Below are 22,693 nucleotides of genomic sequence, written 5' to 3'. Positions count from 1 at the left end.
ACAATTTTCGAATTCAGCCGAGGTGAATAACATAATCATAACAACAAATGTTCGGACCAAGTTTCATGAAAATTGCAGAAAATGTGACTATTAGATTGTTAAAAAGGTTTTACTATAGCCATGTGAACAAATATGCTCCCCCTGGCGGCCATCTTTTTTCAACGAAGCTGAACCATTTTCAAAGAAAGCTGATATATCGTTAAGACGTACGTTTTGACCAAGTTTCAAGAAGATTCAACTATAAATGTGAATTCTAGTGTTAACAATCTTTTTCTTTATTTTTTTACGAAGTGACCTAGGTTTTGACCTGGTTTGACCCAGTTTCGAACACGACAAAGTGTATTGGGACAACTTTTCTTACCAAGTTTCATGACAATCAAGCAATAAATGTTACCTTTAGAGTGTTAACAAGGAAAAATGTTGACGAAGCATTAAGGACAAATGGTGATCCTAAAAGCACACCATGAGCACCTTATGCTCAGGTGAGCTGCTAAAAATAAGAAACTTTACGTTATATGTTTTATGAAACAAATGTAATTTTTATTTGCACTAAACTAAATTTCCAGTACTTTATATTGGTTATTTCATATTTAGAGAGGTAAATATTATGCACATATACAGTACATAGATTGGCATGTTCACAAATTCAAATATATGACTGTTAGTTTAAATAAATTCTTTATCACAGTCATTCTCAAGATTTATTAAAGTCATATCACGGTAATAATTTTCTCATCAATCCCTTGGCCGGTTCGGCTGTTGGGGTGAAATGAGGGACAACAATACAGAAATCCTCCTCCAGTCAAGTATGGTGTGTGCTGCTTTGAGTAATTCATTCATGGAAAGGATTATCCATCCAGCTTTTCTTCTGACGGCCTCGATCTCCCTCTAACGTGCCCTGGGGCACAGTCTTGCACATAGATTCGTGCCTGGTGACGTGTCCAAACCAAGCCAGCTGTACCTTAGCACAAATATTCGTGGTCATGGTAGTGCAGTTATAAAATTGCCCTTACTGAAGCTTGTTTTATTCCGTTCACTGTTGTTTATTTCTCAATATGAAACAATCAAAAGCAATCCAGTGTAATTTGTCCACTTCATATTGATGTCTTAATTTATTTGCCCATCGAAATGTAGAGAGAACATTACCGGATTCGATTTGCTGTTGGAATATATGGTAAAGTCTTCTTGGACCTTGTGTAGTACAATCTGATGTCATTTCTGAAATTTAAAGATATAATAGCATACAGTTGACAATATAACAGCAAATACATTTTTAACACATTGAATAAACACACATTCACAGACGGGCATGAAGGATTTCTTTGTCTATTAATTGTTGTAGTAAAATTAAAAGAATACTAGCGTCATAAATAAAGTTATTGGCTGATCACAGATGTTATTACAATGTTATTATGATAAACATCGCATTAAAAGTAAAACAGAAGCAGTTCAGATGATGTACTAAAAACCGTTCAGACGATGTACTCAAACACAAAACGTTCAGACGATGTACTATTTTCCAAATTCCTCGCCACAGATCTAAAAAAGCTTAAACAACGTGCAAAACCTTGTACGAAATATTCTAAGCATTTTAGCAAGCAAAACATCTTGTATTTATTTCGTTGTTTGTCGTCTTTAATCGCAAACACGTCAAAATAAAGTATGTTCAGGCGATGTACAATTTTCATTGTTTATTGTTCCTGAATGATTGAGAAAACTACAGAAATCTAAGAAAAACGACAATTACCAGAGTACATAAGTCGACTAAGCGGGTACTCTGCGCATAGTTATCATTTATTTTGATACTATAAAATATGATAATACCTTGATTTTCGTCATTAAGCGAGAGCTTTTTCCGCCATTTTGTGCGTACGATGTACTTTTGTGATCACGTGATTCCCCGCAGTGTGATATGTATACACATTAAAATGTCAAAATATTACAGGCATTAAATAAACTTGTAAATTAAACAATCATCTTCTGCAACCTGTTTTATAGGTTTCCATTAAATATGCGACTTAAAGCAGTTTAGTCTCAAAGCCTACTTAAGAATTGCAAGAAATCGGGGCTTGACAAGATAAGATAGCATAAGATAGGATCGGGCGTTAAAGCTCATGTTGGACAGCAAATATTTTATTTCTGAAAAACTTGTTTTTTGAATGAGTTCATGATCTTGAGTCAGGGTTTTTAAGTATACTTATTACAGACATTACATGATACGCTAAAACCTGCCAGCATGTCTATTTAACCCTTTTCCGACTTAACCGTGCTCTCTAGGCGTGAACTTTCCTTTACACTTGGCGAAAAATAATTAGAAAACGTCTAGAAAACCCGTCTTGAATCTTTTTGAGGCGTATAAAAACGATAACATACTTATTTCAGGACGGAAAGAGACAAATCCTGACGACGTACATGTGGATTTATGAGGTGGGTATTTAACAAGTTAATATTCTCAACTGTCTGAAGATAGTCATATCAACGAATGATATGCTAATCAGATTTGATACACGCGATAGTACTATCACCTCACACGCAGCTATCATTATTGAATGCGTAGGTTCCTTCGTTATCAATTTACGTAGTAAGTTTCTTAGGTTTGTATTTTTATCTTGAACGCACGCTGAACTGGATAGGCCTCTTATTAGGAATACTATTATTGATAGGATTGATTTGATTGATTTGATTCATGTGATACATGAGTTTTTTTCAGAGTGCTATTACAATGCACAGTATATTAAACATTGTTTTGATTTGTTAAAATGATGAACTATCGTGTTGGTTCAATAAGAGTTTTATTTTTAAAGCATTCACAACTAACTACGGTTTAGAAATATGTTCTGTGTATTTTTTGTTCAGATAAACTAAATCATTAACTCGAGCTTCTCATAAGCTCGAATACAAAAATAGATATCTACCTATATTGAATACGACTTGCTTTTAAAACTTGAAACACAAATACACACTTGTTACTATGTAGAAGCTATATATAATGTATATAATGTAATATTTTGTAACCAAACAGGATCACATTAAATTTGTTTCTGGCACTGTTAATTGGTGTCTTTTTTGCAAGTATCGTAGCATATGATACACAAAACGGTTTAAGTAAATATCTATTATTTCTACGATGTAAATATTTGAAATATTAGAATACATTAACACGAATTTAGCCCGTTAAAAGATTTATATGTTTCACATTCATCAAATAATGCGTTTAATTATTCACGGTGGATGCCACGTATACAAAGGCTGCTGTTAACATATACTTATAATAGCACGAAGCGGAAAGCTATGTTGACTATAAGTTTCATAAGCTGGGTTCAGAGAACGGCAAATGGGAATACAAAACCAATGAAGACGAACGATATACCGCAATTTAATCTGCTCATTTTTTTAAATGTATAACTGCTAATGCTTATTTGGACTAATTTGTATGTTCTGAATTAAAAACTAAAGATTCTGTTACACTTTGCGTAATCTGTATTATAGGAAGCACAACTATTTTACGCAACATGTCAAAGTGGTAAATTGTCATTAGAACATACATTGCAACTAATCTCATTTTAACAACGCTGTGGCTGTATATTTGTGTCATTAAAGATAGGAACACGCCGTAGGTTTATGCAAGTAATTTAAACATTACAAATACCCCACGTACGAGACCCTACTCGTTCTTCAAAACAATGCTTCGTTATAACATACACGAAGTAGACCTTGCAGTACCAACAGGTTATTGATATTGTATCGATTTCTTTGCGTTTGTTTGTTTTGTATTTTGAAATTGATTTTGGCAAGTAGAAACGGCTTAGTTTTTACTAAGAACGAAGACAAAAGAAACTGGCTAAGAGAATATTTAATAAATGACACAGATTAAAATATAAAAAAAATATCATAAGTGAACTGCTTGTTAACATCTGATAGTCTTCTATTTGAGGCAAATGTCCAATTAATCATCCATTACAGGACAATTATACAACACATTATACAACAAAACACTGAACATATACAAGGATTACAGTTGTGTCACAACCTTGAAACGTTCGATGCAAAGAATTGAGAGTTGAAACCGAATGAAAAGCATGCCAAACTTCAAAGTTAGCCCATTAAGAGTAGCATAACACTAAAGTGTAAATACACACCAGCCTTAAAACACTGCAATTTAAATTCAACGTTTTTTAACTCATATATATTTTAGAAATGGAAAGACTCACACCTCACTTGGGAACCTCGTGATTTCGACGGACTGGACCTGATCATGGTTCCAGCAACATCCATTTGGCTGCCGGACATTTATATCTTTAATATGTACGTACTTGCTTGATGTGATTTGTACAATATTGAGTTTAAATCTCTAAAAATGTATCATAATGGTATAGTAAGCCAATAATAGCTCTTTGTTAAAAAATGGTAGATCATACTTCGGTGTACTTCATCATGCTTACAAATGCATATTGTTCTTCCGACATATTTACGAAATAAAATACAACCAAACACTTTAAGTCCATATGTATTTATTTTACTTAAAGTTAGATTATGCTTTTCTGTCTTGAAAGAGCGGGCTCTTATAAAGACGGATTCGTCAATGTCACCGGAAGTAAAGTGCTCGTTCAGCCAGATGGTAACGTGACTTGGGCGGTTCCACTCCATATCAACAGCTATTGTTCCGTTGACGCCACGTTTTTCCCATACGATAAACAAATGTGCGATATCCATTTCGGTTCATGGATCTATGACATTTCGCAACTGGAAATCAGAACATACACAGAGTCTGTCGATCTCACGAGATACATCGTAAATTCGGAGTTCGATCTAACTAAAACCGAAATGAGACAAACCGTCGAGCATGCGGGCTGTTTCCCTGGAGACGGGAAACATTCTATGGTGCATCTGAACCTGTTGTTGAGGCGTAAAACCAATTACTACGATTATATAGTCATCGCTCCGACCATAAATCTGTGTGTGCTGACACTTGCCACGTTCTTGCTGCCATGTGAGTGTGGGTGGAAAATTGCAATTGGTCTAACAGTGTTCCTTACTCTCTACGTTCTACAACTCCTAATTGCAGAGAATGTGCCGGACACGAATTCGACCCCTTTGATAAGTAAGTATCGTATCTAAATAAAAACTTTGTTGGTGTAATTGTATTATTTGTTTAAATTACTAAATGTTTAATGATAAGAATCTTATCAGACCCATATAATACTTTCGATATAAAATAAATAAGTTTCATATTTCTGATAACTTTTCATTTTCTCAATCTTAAACGCATACATCAAGGAAGAGCGCTAAATAAAATATGTTAGTATTCTTTTTATGGTCCCATTGATAATTTTTTATTGACATAAATATAGTTCGATCAATTGTACTCCAATAACGACACGTTTACTCGTAGTTGTACTGTGTCGTGTAAAAATCTTGACATAAATGTGGGGATAGGCAATCAGTTTTGATATGTTTTGTAAATGATTGAATGTTCTTCCGTTCAAAATAAAATTATTGCAAGTATATACAACACTAATGGTGATGATTTTCTGGTACACTTCTTTTGAATTTTTATTCTATTTTTTTATTTGTAATTCCTTAATCTGTTGTATTTTTATCGTACATGAGCATATTTGGTATATACAAATCCTGTTTGTAAGGACAAGTACACTGCAAAAAGACTTGCCAACGCTTGTCAAAGAGGAAGCCGAAAACCACTTTATAATAGATTGTTTTGTTTTAAGTATATATACGTATACTAGACATTTTTTGTTATTTTTTAGGTGTTTTCCTTCTTGTTGTCATGTCGTTAAATTGCATTTCACTCATTATGGCAACGATAATCATGAATGTCAAGCGCAGAGGGTTGAAAGATCCTCCACCACCAGTCCCAAAAATGCTGCTACATATCTGTGAAAGCTGCTTGAGCAAATTAATCTGCAACTATCTTTCCAACTGGAAACGAATAGCCGCCATAGATAGAGTTGGTGAAGAAAGCGTCACAATCTTTCCGCCAGACGACGATTACGACGCTGAGGTCTACAGTTATGATGCATGTCAATACGTCGAGCTTCAAGACATCACGCCCGATGCTTCGAACGATTCTAGTGTTGTACATTCAACGTGCAATGATGACGTTACGACGTTAAATGAAGAATTATCAAGAACTCAGACCTCCGAATCCTCATGTTTATTAAATAGTTTTGATAGCCAATGCCCAGGTGGAAGTAGAAGTGTGGAACCTTTGTTACAACCAGATTTGAATCAGAATCCGTACCACAAAGGGCATGATAATTGCAAATATAATTGCGAAGAATATAGTGATCTTTTGATTGCACCTTTAGCTAGTATTTGTTTACGTCCTGATTACATGTGCCGACAAAGACCAAAGCAAAGATTGTCATACAGACGGGCTATAAAGTCCGGACACACTCTGGTCCGGGAACAAAACGGAATTGGCCATAACAACGATTCTGTGATCGAAAATATAAGCTTGAAGTACCAGTGGTTCTTTGTTGCTGATGTAATTGATACGTTTGCATTCTTTATATATTTAATTGTGATGCTTGTTAGTATATTTTCTGTTTTGGTTATCATGCCTTTGTTCGTATGAATATATGCTTTACCATATTCCAGTCTGCTTCTGTATATAATTGTCAGTACTCCGATAGTGTGTCTTAGTAAATACTTTCGATTAATGAACATGGTTGTGTTTAATTTGTTTAAAATGTAATTGAATGAACTTTTATTGTATCTTATTTAATGGGGAAGTAATGCTACAAGATGTGCCATTACGTAATTAGGTGTTAACATGCGTTAAAGCCGCGTTTGTGTAAGAACATGAAGTGGGCTATCAACGAATTTGTGTTTTTACTCAGTAAAACCTTCAAAAGTAATTTTTTACTTATACATAACATGCTAGATGTGCACAATCGTAGTTTGCACTCCTAAGGTATATTTTAGGTGCGCACGCGTGATTTACATTACACAAACAATAGCAATACGATGTTAATGTTTATTTGCATTTGTTCACGTTTGCAATAGTATATTGTATAAAGCAACAATACCCCTTTTCTGTCCAAATTGTTCAATAAAAATAAACCCAGAACCGTAAATTACCAATATTCAGATTGCTTTGTTAATTTTACACAAACATAGTAAACTTTTTAAAATCAATATAATGTAAAGATATGTCAATATATGTACATCATCTTTCTTTGAGCAGTATGTATCATCTAAACTACCAATTGTTTAACTTATTGACTTCGCTGATGATTGGGGAGGGTGTGCAAACATTTGTCCCAAACATCTCTTGTTTCGTCATCATAGAATTTACTTATGCATAAGAATAAAATAATTCGCATTTACTATTATGACACATGTAAAATCCTTTCAAAATCAGACATCGTTATTATTGAATAAACTATCATTGGTGGAAAGTATGAGCGTTATTGATACCGACACGATTTGCAAGAATTCTTCATGCTGATAGGTTCGCATTTTAACGATTTTGATGTTAATGTCTATAGCTAAAATATCTTTATTAAACATCAAACAACTGATATTGTTCAAAACAACTGTTTGATATAATTAAAGTAACGCGTGTGATCAATCACGCTTTACAAATAAAATAATAACATGAACATTCTTAATAATTTTTTCTTGACAAATAGCTTTGAATAAAAATGTATTATATAAGACATTAATTGATATGATACCCACACTCTATAGTATCAACACAAACCAATTTAAAATATACCATGCCTTTAATATGATATAGATTATTTAAAAAAACACGTAATAATACCAAAAAATCATATACTTATATTCATCGTTTTTTATTAATTATCTATTACGAACTATAATGTTATTTGATTAAAAGAATCGTTCATTATACCTCATTCGTTTGTTTTCATTATCCTATGTTTCTCTAAAAAAATATCTCCTATCTATTTTCCTTATTATATATTACAGATATGTTTTTTATCTCGAAAACGACAAATCTTTGTATAATCTTCCGGCACTAACCAAACACGTTGATTTCCGAAACTGTTTTTTTCCTTTTCCTTTTCAGTCATTTATATGTCTAAATATGTATCATTTTGAAGATTTACATAATGGTGTTTCGTCATCTTTCCATTTTATTCAATTGACGGTAAACATAATGCATCGCTTTAAATAGATCCGATTTTTGTCTTTAATATTTAATCACTTTTATCTAAACATGGTGTTATTATTAAGCAAGACACCTTTACTTTTTGTTAAATGTAGCGTTATCTCTATATATTTTTTTCAAGTAACGAAGTGATAATAACTGCACTGTCTAGGTAATACTTTATTCCAATGTTACATGTAGATTCTAATGCGATTTGGTAATTAAATTTGAATTAAATCGAATATAAATGATCTTTTGGTGCTTTTAAATCGATATGTCAATGCTATAAGGTTAATGTATATTTACACGCGAGTGTCAGTGATCCTTTATTGGTTGCGTGTGAAGTTCAACGACCATTCAAACGGTTTAAACAGCAATTTCTGTGTTTTTTTACTTTCAAAGGTCGTTACCAAACGTCAATAATTGTTTTGTGTTACATGTCTTTTTTCCAACACATTTAATTTTACATGACTGCAAAATATTCATACACTATGTAGAAAATAACACAATAATGTCATGCAATCAGAGATAAAAACGGTAATTAAAGTAAAATTTATGATGCATAAGCTATAGTTATAAAATTATCTATAAAATAAAAGTCAATGAAATACAAAGCCTTGAGAAAATACAGTGAACACGTATCTAGCTTGTGTAATAGAGTTTCTAAAACTATACACGGACATTTAAGAAGAAACTGTTTCGAACATACATGTTTGTTGTGTTAATCGAAATATTTCACAAAATCATCTGCATGTAAAGTGTCTTGTTCATATTCGACTCTAATGTGTACAAATATATATAATCATATACACAAGTATCAGAACTTTGTATGAAATATACTGTTTTAAACACATTTAAAATGAATTAGATATGTGTTATATCTTAATGTTTTAATGGACTCATATTCTAAAGGGAATCGATTACATGGCTTAAATAAAAGACTTACGGTTGTTAATAAAAATGTTTCTCCTGATTTTTTTTCTGGAATATCATTATTCCCATATACATAATATATACAACATATATCGTTAATAATTACATGCTTATTCGACTATATAATTATGTTGTGTTACAGTGCAAACAACATTTAAAGACTTGTTTACAGAAATACTATTAAGTTATTTATGTAGATATACATATACTACGTTTAATAAAAGAACTGTTCATCTTGACAGTTTTACGTTTGTATATGCAGCTATTTTCAAATATTCTCCTATGCAAAATGTTTGCTGGTTCATTCGAATAAAATGATTAAAAACATGGAGAGTCTAGTGATCAGAACTGTATCTTTTAACAAAGGATACATGTCAAACGTAATTTTACAGTTACACGCGTTGCCGAAAGTTGCAATTGATGTTATACATATAAGAATAATAAAACACAAATACAGACTTAATTACAAAATAAACCGTTTTGGGAAAGAAAAACTAAGCTTATACGAATTATCATGTTCGCTCCACTTAACATTATGAATGCAATCGAATGGAGTATAAACTAGTTTTACAATGTGGCATTATACATCTTTAATCATGTTTAAATGAAAATCTCTTTATTTGTGTAAGAGCATATACGTTGTATATTGTGTATCAACTTAAAGGTCTGTTTATTACCGAGCGATACCATTATTTACTTTCTGAAGAAAAGACAAAACCACAAGTTTTTTGTCCTAGACTAACTTATAATTTTACAATGCTTGCAAGTGCTGAGTCAGTAAAAGTAAAAAAAGTGTTTCGAAACAAATATTCGGAGAATGACTTTTGATAAAACATTAGACGTCATCTTAAACCATAATAATGTTTTATTAATCTTGCTTGTCTTGGCGTCTGTTCGTTTACATTTCGCTGCTTATCTGAAAGCTGTCGATGAATGGCTGAATCTGTGGAACCTTCCGTATACGCGCGTCGGTAAATACGAAAGTTTACGAAATTTTTCTCCGGATGTTATCGTCAAAGTGAATAAAGAAAGCTTGAAAAGGTTAGCAGCTGTTTTCCTTCAAAGTCTTTTTTCCGGATAAAAAAACTTGCAATAATGCATTTATTCCTACTGTTATTGAGAGGCAGTGCCAAAATCAATTTTGAAATGCAACAATCATATCAACATAAGTCTCAAAGGATACAGGTAAGTATCTAAATTCCAATATCAATATAAGAAATGAGCCGTTTCACGTAAAAAAAACACGCTCTATTAGTGGGATACATAATGACGGCTGAAAAGAGTAAAAGTCATCAGCATATACGATATTTGAAGACACATAACAATATTCTTTATAAACCAGTCAGTGTGAAAAACCAGTAGAATTATCAAACATAAAATAATATAAATGATTATCGATATTAAAACCCATTTTGCTGCGGTGAATGTGTATATAATTGTATTGAAGAAATACAAACTCCATAATGACAGAAATGCATATGCTTTTTGTAAAATAAACAACCAGTTTAGAAAATCATACAGAACTTAAACGACAGAACACACTAGGATACATATATCTTTTTACCCCTTTCACAGAATGCTAGATTATATAAATGTTGTTGTCAACATTTCCGTATCTTCAATAGCTATACTGATAGAATTTACATCCACCTCAGTATTCATGCGGGCCAACATATCGTATTAAACAACTCTGTTTATAGAGGATCTTTTCATAAAAATTAGACCTACATAGGCGATAAATGCACATAAAACATGTGTGGGCTAGTATGTTTATGTTTTGTTCAATAACTGTCAGTTTGAACATATAAATCCGATTTGCTTAGTAAATAAAATACCTTTTATTAGTTGAAAGCTTCTCTCTTTCGTTATCGCTATTATAATCGTTACACAGTTGAAACTAAGCATAGTATTAACATGAACGAAAGGCGCCGCACGCGATTAAGGATACGATAATTGAATGAATCTTAGATGCATTTTTATTCAAAATAATTACACGTACGTTAATTGTGTAAAATCGACCTGTGAGTATTTAAACTTACATATAATTAAATTGTAAATGCCTCGTTCTAATGTCAATTCGCTCTCAATCGTTTAAAAGAAAAGGCTGATTAATTTTTTACGTTTATATTAGATTCAGGTGCAATTTAAAATAATTATTTTAACTTATCATTTAGCTTAATTCGTATCTATGTATCCACCTAAAGTAGTCTTACAGAAACACCGCCCAATATGAAATAAACGCGAAACCTTTAAAGATTATTTACAGGTAAACTCCAGTTGTATGTCTACTTCAACATTGACTGTTATAAAAGTATTGGATTTCAAAGTACAAGTCTAATTTGACATAACACCCAAATTTAAAGCTTCACTTTTATGGTAGATAAAGCCTGCTTCAATCTTGCTGTCGCTGAGTATTTACTGTAGTCTACTACATGAGTCATTTCTTCTCTGTGCATATATATTTCGGAAATAGTTGACACTGAAATTCGCGTTGATAACACAATACGTAAATTATTCTTATTGTGAAACATGTAAGTGGTATTTATTGAATGAATGTTTACCGATAACACTATGTAAGGTTAAGAGAAATAGAGTAGAGCGTAACTCATGCGGATATACAATAACGGATCGTATTTTACATTCAGATCCATCTAGAAAGTGATATTTTCATATCAAACCGCATATGCTATATCCATGATATATCACTTGCAATTTGTCTTGCAAGTGTATAAAAATCTAAATGAATTCATGTTTAAAACATTGTATGCAATGCAAAAATAGTAAGTGTTGGCAATGACAATCTAGATTATATAATTTATCGGAAGTATTAAGTATGTATATGTGTGAATGAATAAAATAAATAAAACAGATTATGGCGTAATCGTGTTATAGTAAATTTCAAATGTGTTTCGTAAAAGATGTTTAATCTAACTAAATTGGAATATGAACTTATGGCATGATACACACTGAGTCTGACTAAACTGTTTCAATATGGACAGAATGGTGCGGATCCTCCTGTTGTTATGTTTCCAATGTATTACTTTGGATTCAATTGAGGCACAAGTACAAGGTAGGTCATTGTTTCCAATGTATAACTTTGGATTAAGTTGAGGCACAAGTACAATGTAGGTCATTTTTTGCTTATTTTAAGACTAATCAATGCTAGTTTAAAAGCGTATATATGAATGAGAATGAATATTTTAAAAGTTGATAATAATGGTACGAACTGTATTAAAAAATCGCCAGTGGTGCTAAAACAAAGTATTCTCAAGCAAATGAGTCTAACATAAAATCCATTATCGTTTAACTATTTGCACGAACTAAATAATATATTGGTCGCACTATGAACCGACTAAATCATAACATTTGACATAAACTATTATTTAAGTAGGGTAAAGTACAAGAGTTTATTCATCTACATGTAATTAACAAATGTCCGTTTAAATAAGGCAGTAAACTTGAAGATAGATAGCACACCTTCTTAATTTTACAAAATTAGATAAACAATGATTGCGTTCACATTTTCCAATTCAAGGTTTACCGATAGAGTATGTCTATTTACATATTTAACCGGTCGTTACAGAAAGGTGTTTAATGTAGAAACGTGTTTGCAGTTTTATCAATGAAATGCTTCGCCTATTGACTACAGATTAGCAGTTGAAAAGGTGTCTCAATAGTGCAAACATATTTGCTTATGTAAAGGGGCATAAATTGTCGTTGGTAATGCAGAACGAGTAAAAATAGACTGTTTACGAAGATGTAAAACTAGAAATGGCGCTGCAGAGGCCGACGCGTATCCCCACGCCGCATGTTTGAGTCATGGGCGCCCTAGGGTTGGTAATGGGCCATACATATATGTAGTTGAGATTGACCGTATTGTCATAAGAGATGTTCAGTATAAATTTGAAGTAATTCGGTGTAGAAATGAAGAAGTTAATGTAAAATAACCTAAACAATGAGTGAAAATCTATACCCTAATTTCTCCTCCTCATCCTGCTCTCCTAACAAATCTAATAATGAAATAACTTCACTGTAGTCAATTATGTACATGTCATCCTAATTGGAATGACTTATGAGATTGCTGAACATGCTCTCTTATGGCCAATCTTCTTGCTTCTGTTTTGGAAAAGTTATGTTTTGAGGTTAAATGGTTGACTAAATAGTAGCGTCTCAGAAATTTTCTATCGCAATCTTGTACACAACAATGAATAAGTTGAATTTCATGTCTGTCTTTGATGTGCCTGTTCAAAGTCCATCTTGCTTTAAATTGTTTCTCACATTTTTCCCACTTGAACATTTTGACAGATTTTCAGTAATGAGTCTAAAATTGTAATTTTACAAAGTGAAAGTTTCAGCCCTGTTATAGATTCGTGAGGCTCTATTCCATGAGTTTCTCATGCTTTTTATGCTTGGCTGCATTCTATCTCTTCTGTCATATACAGGTGTCCCTTTGCGCCAATATTTTATAATCCCTTGTATAAACATTAGATGGATGAGCTAAACCATTTCACAGATGAGTTAACACAAACAATTGAATACTAAATAGATCTCTGCGCCACTACTGTGTAACTCTATGCACCGCTTTGATTTATTTAAATTTTTTATATCATTTGGCAGGTTATTTACTTACCTCCCTTTAAAGCTTATTACTTCCCTTGGATTTGTTTTTTTGACCTTTGACCTTGAAGGATGACCGACCTTGACCTTAACCTTTAGTCACTCAAAATGTGCAGCTCCATGAGATACACATGCATGCCAAATATCAAGTTGCTATCTTCAATATTGCAAAAGTTATGGCCAATGCACCATACCGGGGGCATACAAATAAGTGAAAATCTCTGACCTGGCCCCACCCAAACCCCCATAACTTTTGACCCAGGGGTCAGATCAAAATTCCGAATAGTGCAGGGTCGCACATATGCTCATAGCTACCATGTGTGTAAGTTTCAAGGTTCTAGTGCTTATAGTGTAGGATGAGATAGTGTCCAGGACGGACAGACAAACGGACAGACGGACGGCGGAGATAACCACAATATCCCCACGCTTTTCAAAAAGCGTGGGGATATTAAAAACGTAATGAAGAAATCTAAATGTAAGAATATACATTTGAATAATAAACCCTTAATACATGTAGTTATAGTCAATACAGAGCAAAGAGTTAAATAAAGAAATGTTAAGTATATGCTTGAATGTTCATTTGTGTAATTACACAAAATTTTGTTTTTTATTATCATGCTAGAATTGTTTAGAAATAAAGCTTTTATATATACAGACCACAGATCCTAGTCACGAACGTGCCGCGTCTCTTAAGCTAAGTGATTTCTCGTATCACTCGTGAATTCAAATCTATATTTTACAAAAACAACCGAGTGTTTGTTTTTTAATGCCTTTGAACCGTTTGCGTACATTTATAAAGAGTAAATGTGGAAAATTTTCGGGAATATTAACGTCATGACGTTAAAATAATAGATCATAGCAAATTTTATGTTCAGCTAAACGCTGAGCAATTATAATCAACTTAAATGTGTAAATAAACAATTTGACATAGAAATAACATTACTAAGACCGACGTTTCTCTTGGGAACATTTACATTGTTTGTAAGAGACTATCGGCGTCGATAATAAGTATTTAATGCAAATGTGTTACTGCTGACCATAGGATAATTCGATGACAATGACACGGGGGTTGCATATGCAGAATATCATGTGTGTGGTATAGTTCACTTAAAAGGGCCTTTTCACGTTTTGGTAAATTGACAAAATTGAAAAAAAAATGTTTCATATTCTTAAATTTTCGTCTAAGGAAGGATGGCCGCGTGGTCTAATGCGCAGACTTTTTACTCAATGACTCCAGGGGTCAGTGGTTCGAGTCCTGCTGAGGGTTACCTTTTTTCATTTTTTAAATTTTATTCTTGATTTTTACTGGAGCTTTTTAGATCCGATGTTTACATTTATCAATATAAAGCATTTAATGAAAAACTTTAAAACATGCCAAAATCTGTGAAAAGGCCCCTTTAAATCCAAATATAGAAACGAGTAGATTGGATTTCGTTTTTTGAAATACTTCATATCCTTTTAATAGTTAATTATTATTCCGTATGTTTGTTAAAAACGGTTACGATATCTGGCTATATAGAAATGATTTAGTTTTAACGGTTTTTAGCATTTAAGGTTGTTAAAACTAAAAATGTTATTTTTATGACCCGGTTTTCATTGATTGGTTAATTTTCCATACAACTTCTAGATAATAGAAAAAAATGATCATACACAAAACGTGTGCATTAAAATCCTCGTTCAAGTGAACTAAAACGTTTGATACTTTAGAACGCATGACACAAAGCGACATGATTGAGAACGCACAGCCAGATTAGAAACTAATAAAGCCTATGGCATGAGGATTTTGATGACATCCAATAAATAAGCCATGATAACGAGTCTTTTATTTTTCTAATAATTTCTAATAATTTCTGATAATTTTCTACTAATATTGTATTGTATTAGATATATTCATATCGCGTATCGTATTTATGCAAGTGTGCTTTAATTCTAAGCCTTTCTGGATTTCGCTGTGTTGATTTAAATTCGAATATCTTATTTTTGTGCGTTGTGACGTTAATTGCTGAAAACGAAGCACTCGGATAGGGTAAAACGTATAATCGTTCAATCTACTTAAACGTGTCCGTATGTGCGTGAATGTAGAATTTCGTCTCGACTAGATAAAAACTCCAAATTAATGAAAATATGTTTAGTCTTTCTCTGTCTCTGAATATTTAAACGTGAGTAAGTATATATATATATACATATATTTCACATACAGGTAATTGAACAGACAGGTCGTCCCAAAGGAAAATCGCAAAATCATTAAAGGCTCTTGTATGTAATCTTCAATATTCAGGTTGATAAAATCATTGGATTTTAAAGTACCAGCATGACTTGACATAACATCAAGGTTTAAAGCTCCACCTTTACGCTAGATTAACAGGGCTTCAATGTATTCTACGGCATAAATCACTTCGTGGATGAGCATATCTTTACTGCTTATACTGAAGTTCGCTTGGTAAACTCAGCTAAAATTGGTGAAAACATGTACGTGGTGTGTAATACATGACAATTTTCGAGAGCATTTGGTTGTAAGGTTTAGAGAAATATATGAAGGGATAAACACTCCGAACGGATATTAAAATTACTAATCATATGACAAGCTTATTTGAGATAGCTGAAACGTTTGTGCGATTTCAGTATAAGTCAATATGCTCTATATTGTACTTGCCAATTAGATACATACGACATGACGGCAACATCAACCATGTTCACGTGTGGATGAATTAAATAAATACTAAAACAAAACCCACTTCATCACGGAAAAGAAATATAATAAGTGATTCGTTAAAATGCTTCATTTAACATAATTTAGATATTAGTTATTAGCATAAAAACACTCACGAACAACGAAACTAAATCAATATGGAAACAGTTGTGTGGAACATACTTTATGCATGTTCAGCATGCTTTACCTTGGATTCAATAGCCGCACAACCACAAGGTGGGTACTTAAATCTTAGTTCGTAAACATATCAAGGTTAGTTTAAATGTATTTGTTACGAGAAACAGGCATATATTCGCATGTCCTCTGGGCTAAGTGTGAAGTTGGCGTGCTTTTCTACCAAATATCACCTTCAACCCTCTTCCCAATTCGTTGCATCACCCGGTTCACGACATTAAAAACAGTGTCAATCATGTGTGTGTTTAATATTGCGTTGTGTTGCATATATGGTCTTGTATTGTATTGATATATGGTCTCTCTCTAAGGATGTTACGTCATGTATTGTATTGGCATATGGTCTCTCTCTAAGGATGTTATGTCATGTATTGTATTGGCATATGGTCTCTCTCTAATGATGTTACGTCATGAATTGTATTTGCATATAGTCTATCTCTGAATATGGTACGTCATGTATTGTATTGGCACATGGTCTCTCTCTAAGGATGTCACATCATGTTTTGTACTGGCAAATGGTCTCTCTCTAAGGATGTTTCGTCTTGTATTGTATTGGCACATGGTCACTCTCTAAGGATGTTACGTCATGTATTATATTGGCATATGGTCTCTCTCTAAGGATGTTACGCTATGTATTGTATTGGCATATGGTCTCTCTCTAAGGATGTTACGTCATGTATTGTATTTGCATATGGTCTCTCTCTAAGGATGTTACGTCATGTATTGCATTGGCATATGGCCTCTCTCTAAGGATGTTACGTCTCATGTATTGCATTGGCATATGGTCTATCTCTTAGGATTTTACGTCATATATTGTATTGGCATATTATCTCTCTCTAAGGATGTTACGCTATGTATTGTATTGCCATATGGTCTCTCTCTAAGGATGTTACGTCATGAATTGTATTGGCATATAGTCTCTCTCTAAGTATGTTACGTCATGTATTGCATTGACATATGGTCTCTCTCTAAGGATGTTACGTCATGTATTGCATTGGAATATGGTCTCTCTCTTAGGATGTTACGTCATGTATTGCATTGGCATATGGTCTCTCAGTAAGGATGTTACGTCATGTATTAAATTGGCATATGGTCTCTCTCTAAGGATTTTACGTCATGTATTGCATTGGCATATGGCCTCTCTCTCAGGATGTTACGTCATGTATTGCATTGGCATATGGTCTCTCTATAAGGATGTTATGTTATGTATTGCATTGGCATATGGTCTATCTCTAAGGATGTTACTTCATGTAATGTATTGGCATATGGTCTCTCTCTAAGGATGTTACGTTAGGTATTGCATTGGCATATGGTCTTTGTCTAAGGATGTTACGTCATGTAATGTATTGACATATGGCCTCTCTCTCAGGATGTTACGTCATCTATTGCGTTGACATATGGTCTCTCTCTAAGGATGTTACGTCACGAATCGCATTGGCATATGGTCTCTCTCTAAGGATGTTACGTCATGTATTGCAATGGCATATGGTCTCTCAGTAAGGATGTTACGTCATGTATTAAATTGGCATATGGTCTCTCTCTAAGGATTTTACGTCATGTATTGCATTGGCATATGGCCTCTCTCTCAGGATGTTACGTCATGTATTGCATTGGCATATGGTCTCTCTATAAGGATGTTATGTTATGTATTGCATTGGCATATGGTCTATCTCTAAGGATGTTACTTCATGTAATGTATTGGCATATGGTCTCTCTCTAAGGATGTTACGTTAGGTATTGCATTGGCATATGGTCTTTGTCTAAGGATGTTACGTCATGTATTGTATTGACATATGGCCTCTCTCTCAGGATGTTACGTCATCTATTGCGTTGACATATGGTCTCTCTCTAAGGATGTTACGTCACGTATCGCATTGGCATATGGTCTCTCTCTAAGGGTGTTACGTCATGTATTGCATTGGCATATGGTCTCTCTCTAAGGATGTTACGTCAGGTATTGCATTGGCATATGGTCTCTCTCTAAGGATGCTACATCATGTATTGTATTGGCATATGGTCTCTCTCTAAGGATGTTACGTCATGTATTGTATTGACATATGGTCTATCTCTAAGGATGTTACGTCTTGTATTGTATTGACATATGGTCTCTCTCTAAGGATGTTACGTCTTGTATTGCATTGGCATATGGTCTCTCTCTAAGGATGTTACGTCTTGTATTGTATTGACATATGGTATATCTCTAAGGATGTTACGTCTTGTATTGCATTGGCATATGGTCTCTCTCTAAGGATGTTACGTCATGTATTGCATTGGCATATGGTCTCTCTCTAATGATGTAACGTCTTGTATTGTATTGGCATATGGTCTCTCTCTAAAAATGTTACATCATGTATTGTATCGGCATATGGTCTCTCTCTAAGGATGTAACGTCTTGTATTGCAGTATTTGCATATGCTCTCTCTCTAAGCGCCTTTGAACGTGCACTCTTGCATGAAAAGGGCGCTATATAAATCCGGTATAATAATATTGCATTGGCATATCGTCTCTCTCTAAGGATGTTACTTCATGTTTTGCATTGGCATATGGTCTCTCTCTCTAAGGATGTTATGTCATGTATTGCATTGACATGTGGTCTCTCCCTAAGGATGTTAGGCAATGTATTTTATTGTCATATGGTCTCTCTGTAAGGATGTAACGTCTTCTATTGTATTGGCATATGGTCTTTCTCTAAGGATGTTACATATTGTATTGCATTGGCATACGGTCTTTGTCTTAAGATGTTACGTCATGTATTGCATTGGCATATGGTCTCTTTATAAGGATGTTACGTCATGTATTGAATTGGCATATGGTCTCTCTCAAAGGATGTTACGTCATGTATTGCATTGGCATATGGTCTCTCTCTAAGGATGTTACGTCATGTATTGCATTGGCATATGGTCTCTCAATTGTTAAGTTACGCCATGTATTGCGTTGGCATATGGTCTCTCTCCAAGGATGTTACGTTATGTATTGTATTGGCATATGGTCTCTCTCTAAGGATGTTACGCTATATATTGTATTGCCAAATGCTCTCTCTCTTAGGATGTTACGCTATGTATTGCATTAGCATATTGTCTCTCTCAAAGGATGTTACGCTCTGTATTGTATTGGCATATGGTCTGTCTCTAAGGATGTTACGTCTTGTATTGTATTCTCATATGGTCTCTCTCTAAACATGTTACGTCATATATTGTATTGGCATATGGTCTCTCTCTAAGGATGTAACGTCTTGTATTGCATTGGCATATCGTCTCCCTCTAAGGATGTTACGTCATATATGGCATTGGCATATTTTCTCTCTCTAAGGATGTTAAGTCATGTATTGCATTGACATATCGCCTCTCTCTAAGGATGTTACGTCGTGTATTGTATTGGTATATGGTCTCTTTTTAAGGATGTTACGTCTTGTATTGCATTGGCATACGGTCTTTCTCTAAGGATGTTACGTCATGTATTGCATTGGCATATGGTCTCTCTATAATAATGTTACGTCATGTATTGCATTGGCATATGGTCTCTCTCTAAGGATTTTAACTTATGTATTGTATTGGCATATGATCTCTCTCTAAGGATGTTACGCTATGTATTGCATTGGCATATGGTCTCTCTCAAAGGATGGTACGTCATGTATTGCATTGGCATATGGTCTCTGTCTAAGGATGTTACGTTATGTATTGCATTGGCATATGGTCTTTCTCTAAGGATGTTACGTCATGTATTGCATTGGCATATGGTCTCTCCCTTATAATGTTACGTCATGTATTGCATTGGCATTAGTTCTCTCTCTAAGGATGTTACGTCATGTATTGCATTGGCATATGGTCTCTCTCTAAGGATGTTACGTTATTTATAGCATTGGCATGTGGTCTCTCTCTAAGGATGTTACGTTATGTATTGCATTGTCATATAGTCTCTCACTAAGGATGTTACGTCATGTATTGCATTGGAATATGGTCTCTCTCTAAGGATGTTACGTCAGGTATTGCATTGGAATATGGTCTCTCTCTAAGGATGTTAACTTATGTATAGCATTGGCATATGGTCTCTCTCTAAGGATGTTACGTCATGTATTGCATTGGCATATGGTCTCTCCATTATTATGTTACGCCATGTATTGCGTTGGCATATGGTCTCTCTCTAAGGATGTTACGTTATGTACTGTATTGGCATATGGTCTCTCTCTAAGGATGGTACGCTATGTATTATATTGGGAAATGATCTCTCTCTAAGAATGTTACGCTATGTATTGCATAGGCATATGGTCTCTCTCAAAGGATGTTACGTTCTGTATTGTATTGGCATATGGTCTGTCTCTAAGGATGTTACGTCTTGTATTGTATTCTCATATGGTCACTCTATAAACATGTTACGTCATGTATTGTATTGGCATATGATCTCTCTCTAAGGATGTAACGTCTTGTATTGCATTGGCATATCGTCTCCCTCTAAGGATGTTACGTCATGTATGGCATTGGCATATGGTCTCTCTATAAGGATGTTATGTCATGTATTGCATTGACATATGGCCTCTCTCTAAGGATGTTACGTCGTGTATTGTATTGGTATATGGTCTCTTTCTAAGGATGTTACGTCTTGTATTGCATTGGCATATGGTCTTTCTCTAAGGATGTTACGTCATGTATTGCATTTGCATATGGTCTTTCTATAATAATGTTACGTCATGTATTGCATTGGCATATGGTCTCTCTCTCTCTAAGGATGTTACGTCATGTATTGCTTTGGCATAGGGTCTCTCTCTAAGGATTTTAAGTTATGTATTGTATTGGCATATGATCTCTCTGTAAGGATGTTACGCTATGTATTTTATTGGCGTATGGCCTCTCTCAAAGGATGTTAAGTCATGTATTGAATTGGCATATGGTCTCTGTCTAAGGATGTTACGTCATGTATTGCATTGGCATATGGTCTCTCCCTTATTATGTTACGTCATGTATTGCATTGGCATTAGTTCTCTCTCTAAGGATGTTACGTCATGTATTGCATTGGCATATGGTCTCTCTCTAAGGATGTTACGTTATGTATTGCATTGGCATGTGGTCTTTCTCTAAGGATGTTACGTTATGTATTGCATTGTCATATAGTCTCTCACTAAGGATGTTACGTCATGTATTGCATTGGAATATGGTCTCTCTCTAAGGATGTTACATCATGTATTGCATTGGCATATGGTCCCTCTCTAAGGATGTTACGTTATGTATTGCATTGGCATGTGGTCTCTCTCTAAGGATGTTACGTTATGTATTGCATTGTCATATGGTCTCTCTCTAAGGATGTTGCGTCATGTATTGCATTGGAATATGGTCTTTCTATAAGGATGTTACATCATGTATTGCATTGGAATATGGTCTCTTTTAAGGATGTTAACTTATTTATTGTATTGGCATATTCTCTCTCTCTAAGGATGTTACGTCTTGTATTGCATTGGCATATGGTCTCTCTCTAAGGATGTTACGTCTTGTATTGCATTGACATATGGTCTCTCTCTAAGGATGTTACGTCATGTATTGCATTGGCATATGGTCTATTTCTAAGGATGTTACGTCATTTATTGCAATGGCATATGGTCTATCCCTAATTATGTTATGCCCTGTATTGCATTGACATATGGTCTCTCTCTAAGAATGTTACGTTATGTATTGCATTGACATATAGTCTCTCTCTAAGGATGTAACGTTATGTATTGCATTAACATAGGGTCTCTCTCTGAGGATGTTACGCCATGTATTGCATTGGCATATGGTCTCTCTCTAAGGATGTTACGTTATGTATTGCATTGACATATGGTCTCTCTCTAAGGATGTTACGTCATGTATTGCATTTGCATATGGTCTCTCTCTAAGGATGTTACGTCATGTATTGTATTGGCATAGGGTCTCTCTCTTAGGATGTTACGTCATGTATTGCATTGGCATATGGTATCTTTCTAAGGATGTTACGTCATGTATTGTATTGACATATGGTCTATCTCTAAGGATGTTACGTCTTGTATTGTATTGACATATGGTCTCACTCTAAGGATGTTACGTCATGAATTGTATTGGCATATAGTCTCTCTCTAAGTATGTTACGTCATGTATTGCATTGACATATGGTCTCTCTCT

At 34.1% G+C, this 22,693-nt stretch overlaps 2 protein-coding genes across 5 annotated transcripts in view; both read left to right on the top strand.

Annotated features, from left to right (window-relative positions):
• Nucleotides 1–2,384: 2,384 nt before the first annotated feature.
• Nucleotides 2,385–7,876, top strand: LOC127878104 (neuronal acetylcholine receptor subunit alpha-10-like). 2 transcript variants are annotated; one of them, XM_052424522.1, is made up of 4 exons: nt 2,385–2,427; nt 4,196–4,305; nt 4,554–5,101; nt 5,766–7,876. In XM_052424522.1, exons 1-4 carry the CDS (start codon nt 2,413–2,415, stop codon nt 6,593–6,595), a joined length of 1,503 nt encoding a protein of 500 aa, XP_052280482.1. In that variant the 5' UTR covers nt 2,385–2,412; the 3' UTR covers nt 6,596–7,876. The 2 variants fall into 2 exon arrangements, with proteins under 2 accessions (XP_052280482.1, XP_052280483.1); XM_052424523.1 differs by having other exon boundaries at nt 4,554–5,905.
• Nucleotides 7,877–11,502: 3,626 nt separating this feature from the next.
• Nucleotides 11,503–22,693, top strand: part of LOC127877715 (A disintegrin and metalloproteinase with thrombospondin motifs 7-like) — a 150,748-nt gene continuing 139,557 nt past the window's right edge. Inside the window, exon 1 of one of the 3 annotated variants that reach the window (XM_052423852.1) lies at nt 11,503–11,601. Coding sequence is in view for 2 of the 3 variants with exons in the window: in XM_052423848.1 (XP_052279808.1) it covers nt 12,062–12,140 (79 nt within the window). In the remaining variant the exon portion in view is untranslated. The other 2 variants (XM_052423848.1, XM_052423851.1) reach the window with 2 other exon arrangements.

The sequence above is a fragment of the Dreissena polymorpha genome, chromosome 4 (assembly GCF_020536995.1).
Source record: "Dreissena polymorpha isolate Duluth1 chromosome 4, UMN_Dpol_1.0, whole genome shotgun sequence".
NCBI classification, from domain to species: domain Eukaryota; kingdom Metazoa; phylum Mollusca; class Bivalvia; order Myida; family Dreissenidae; genus Dreissena; species Dreissena polymorpha.
The sequence above is the reverse complement of the archived record's forward strand: the minus strand, read 5'-3'. Positions and strand labels throughout refer to the sequence as shown.

Excerpts from the sequence above, each read along its gene's own strand:
- LOC127878104 (XM_052424522.1), top strand. Across the intron at positions 4,306-4,553 it reads GACATTTATATCTTTAATAT|AGCGGGCTCTTATAAAGACG; the intron begins GTACGTACTTGC and ends CTGTCTTGAAAG. Across the intron at positions 5,102-5,765 it reads GAATTCGACCCCTTTGATAA|GTGTTTTCCTTCTTGTTGTC; the intron begins GTAAGTATCGTA and ends GTTATTTTTTAG.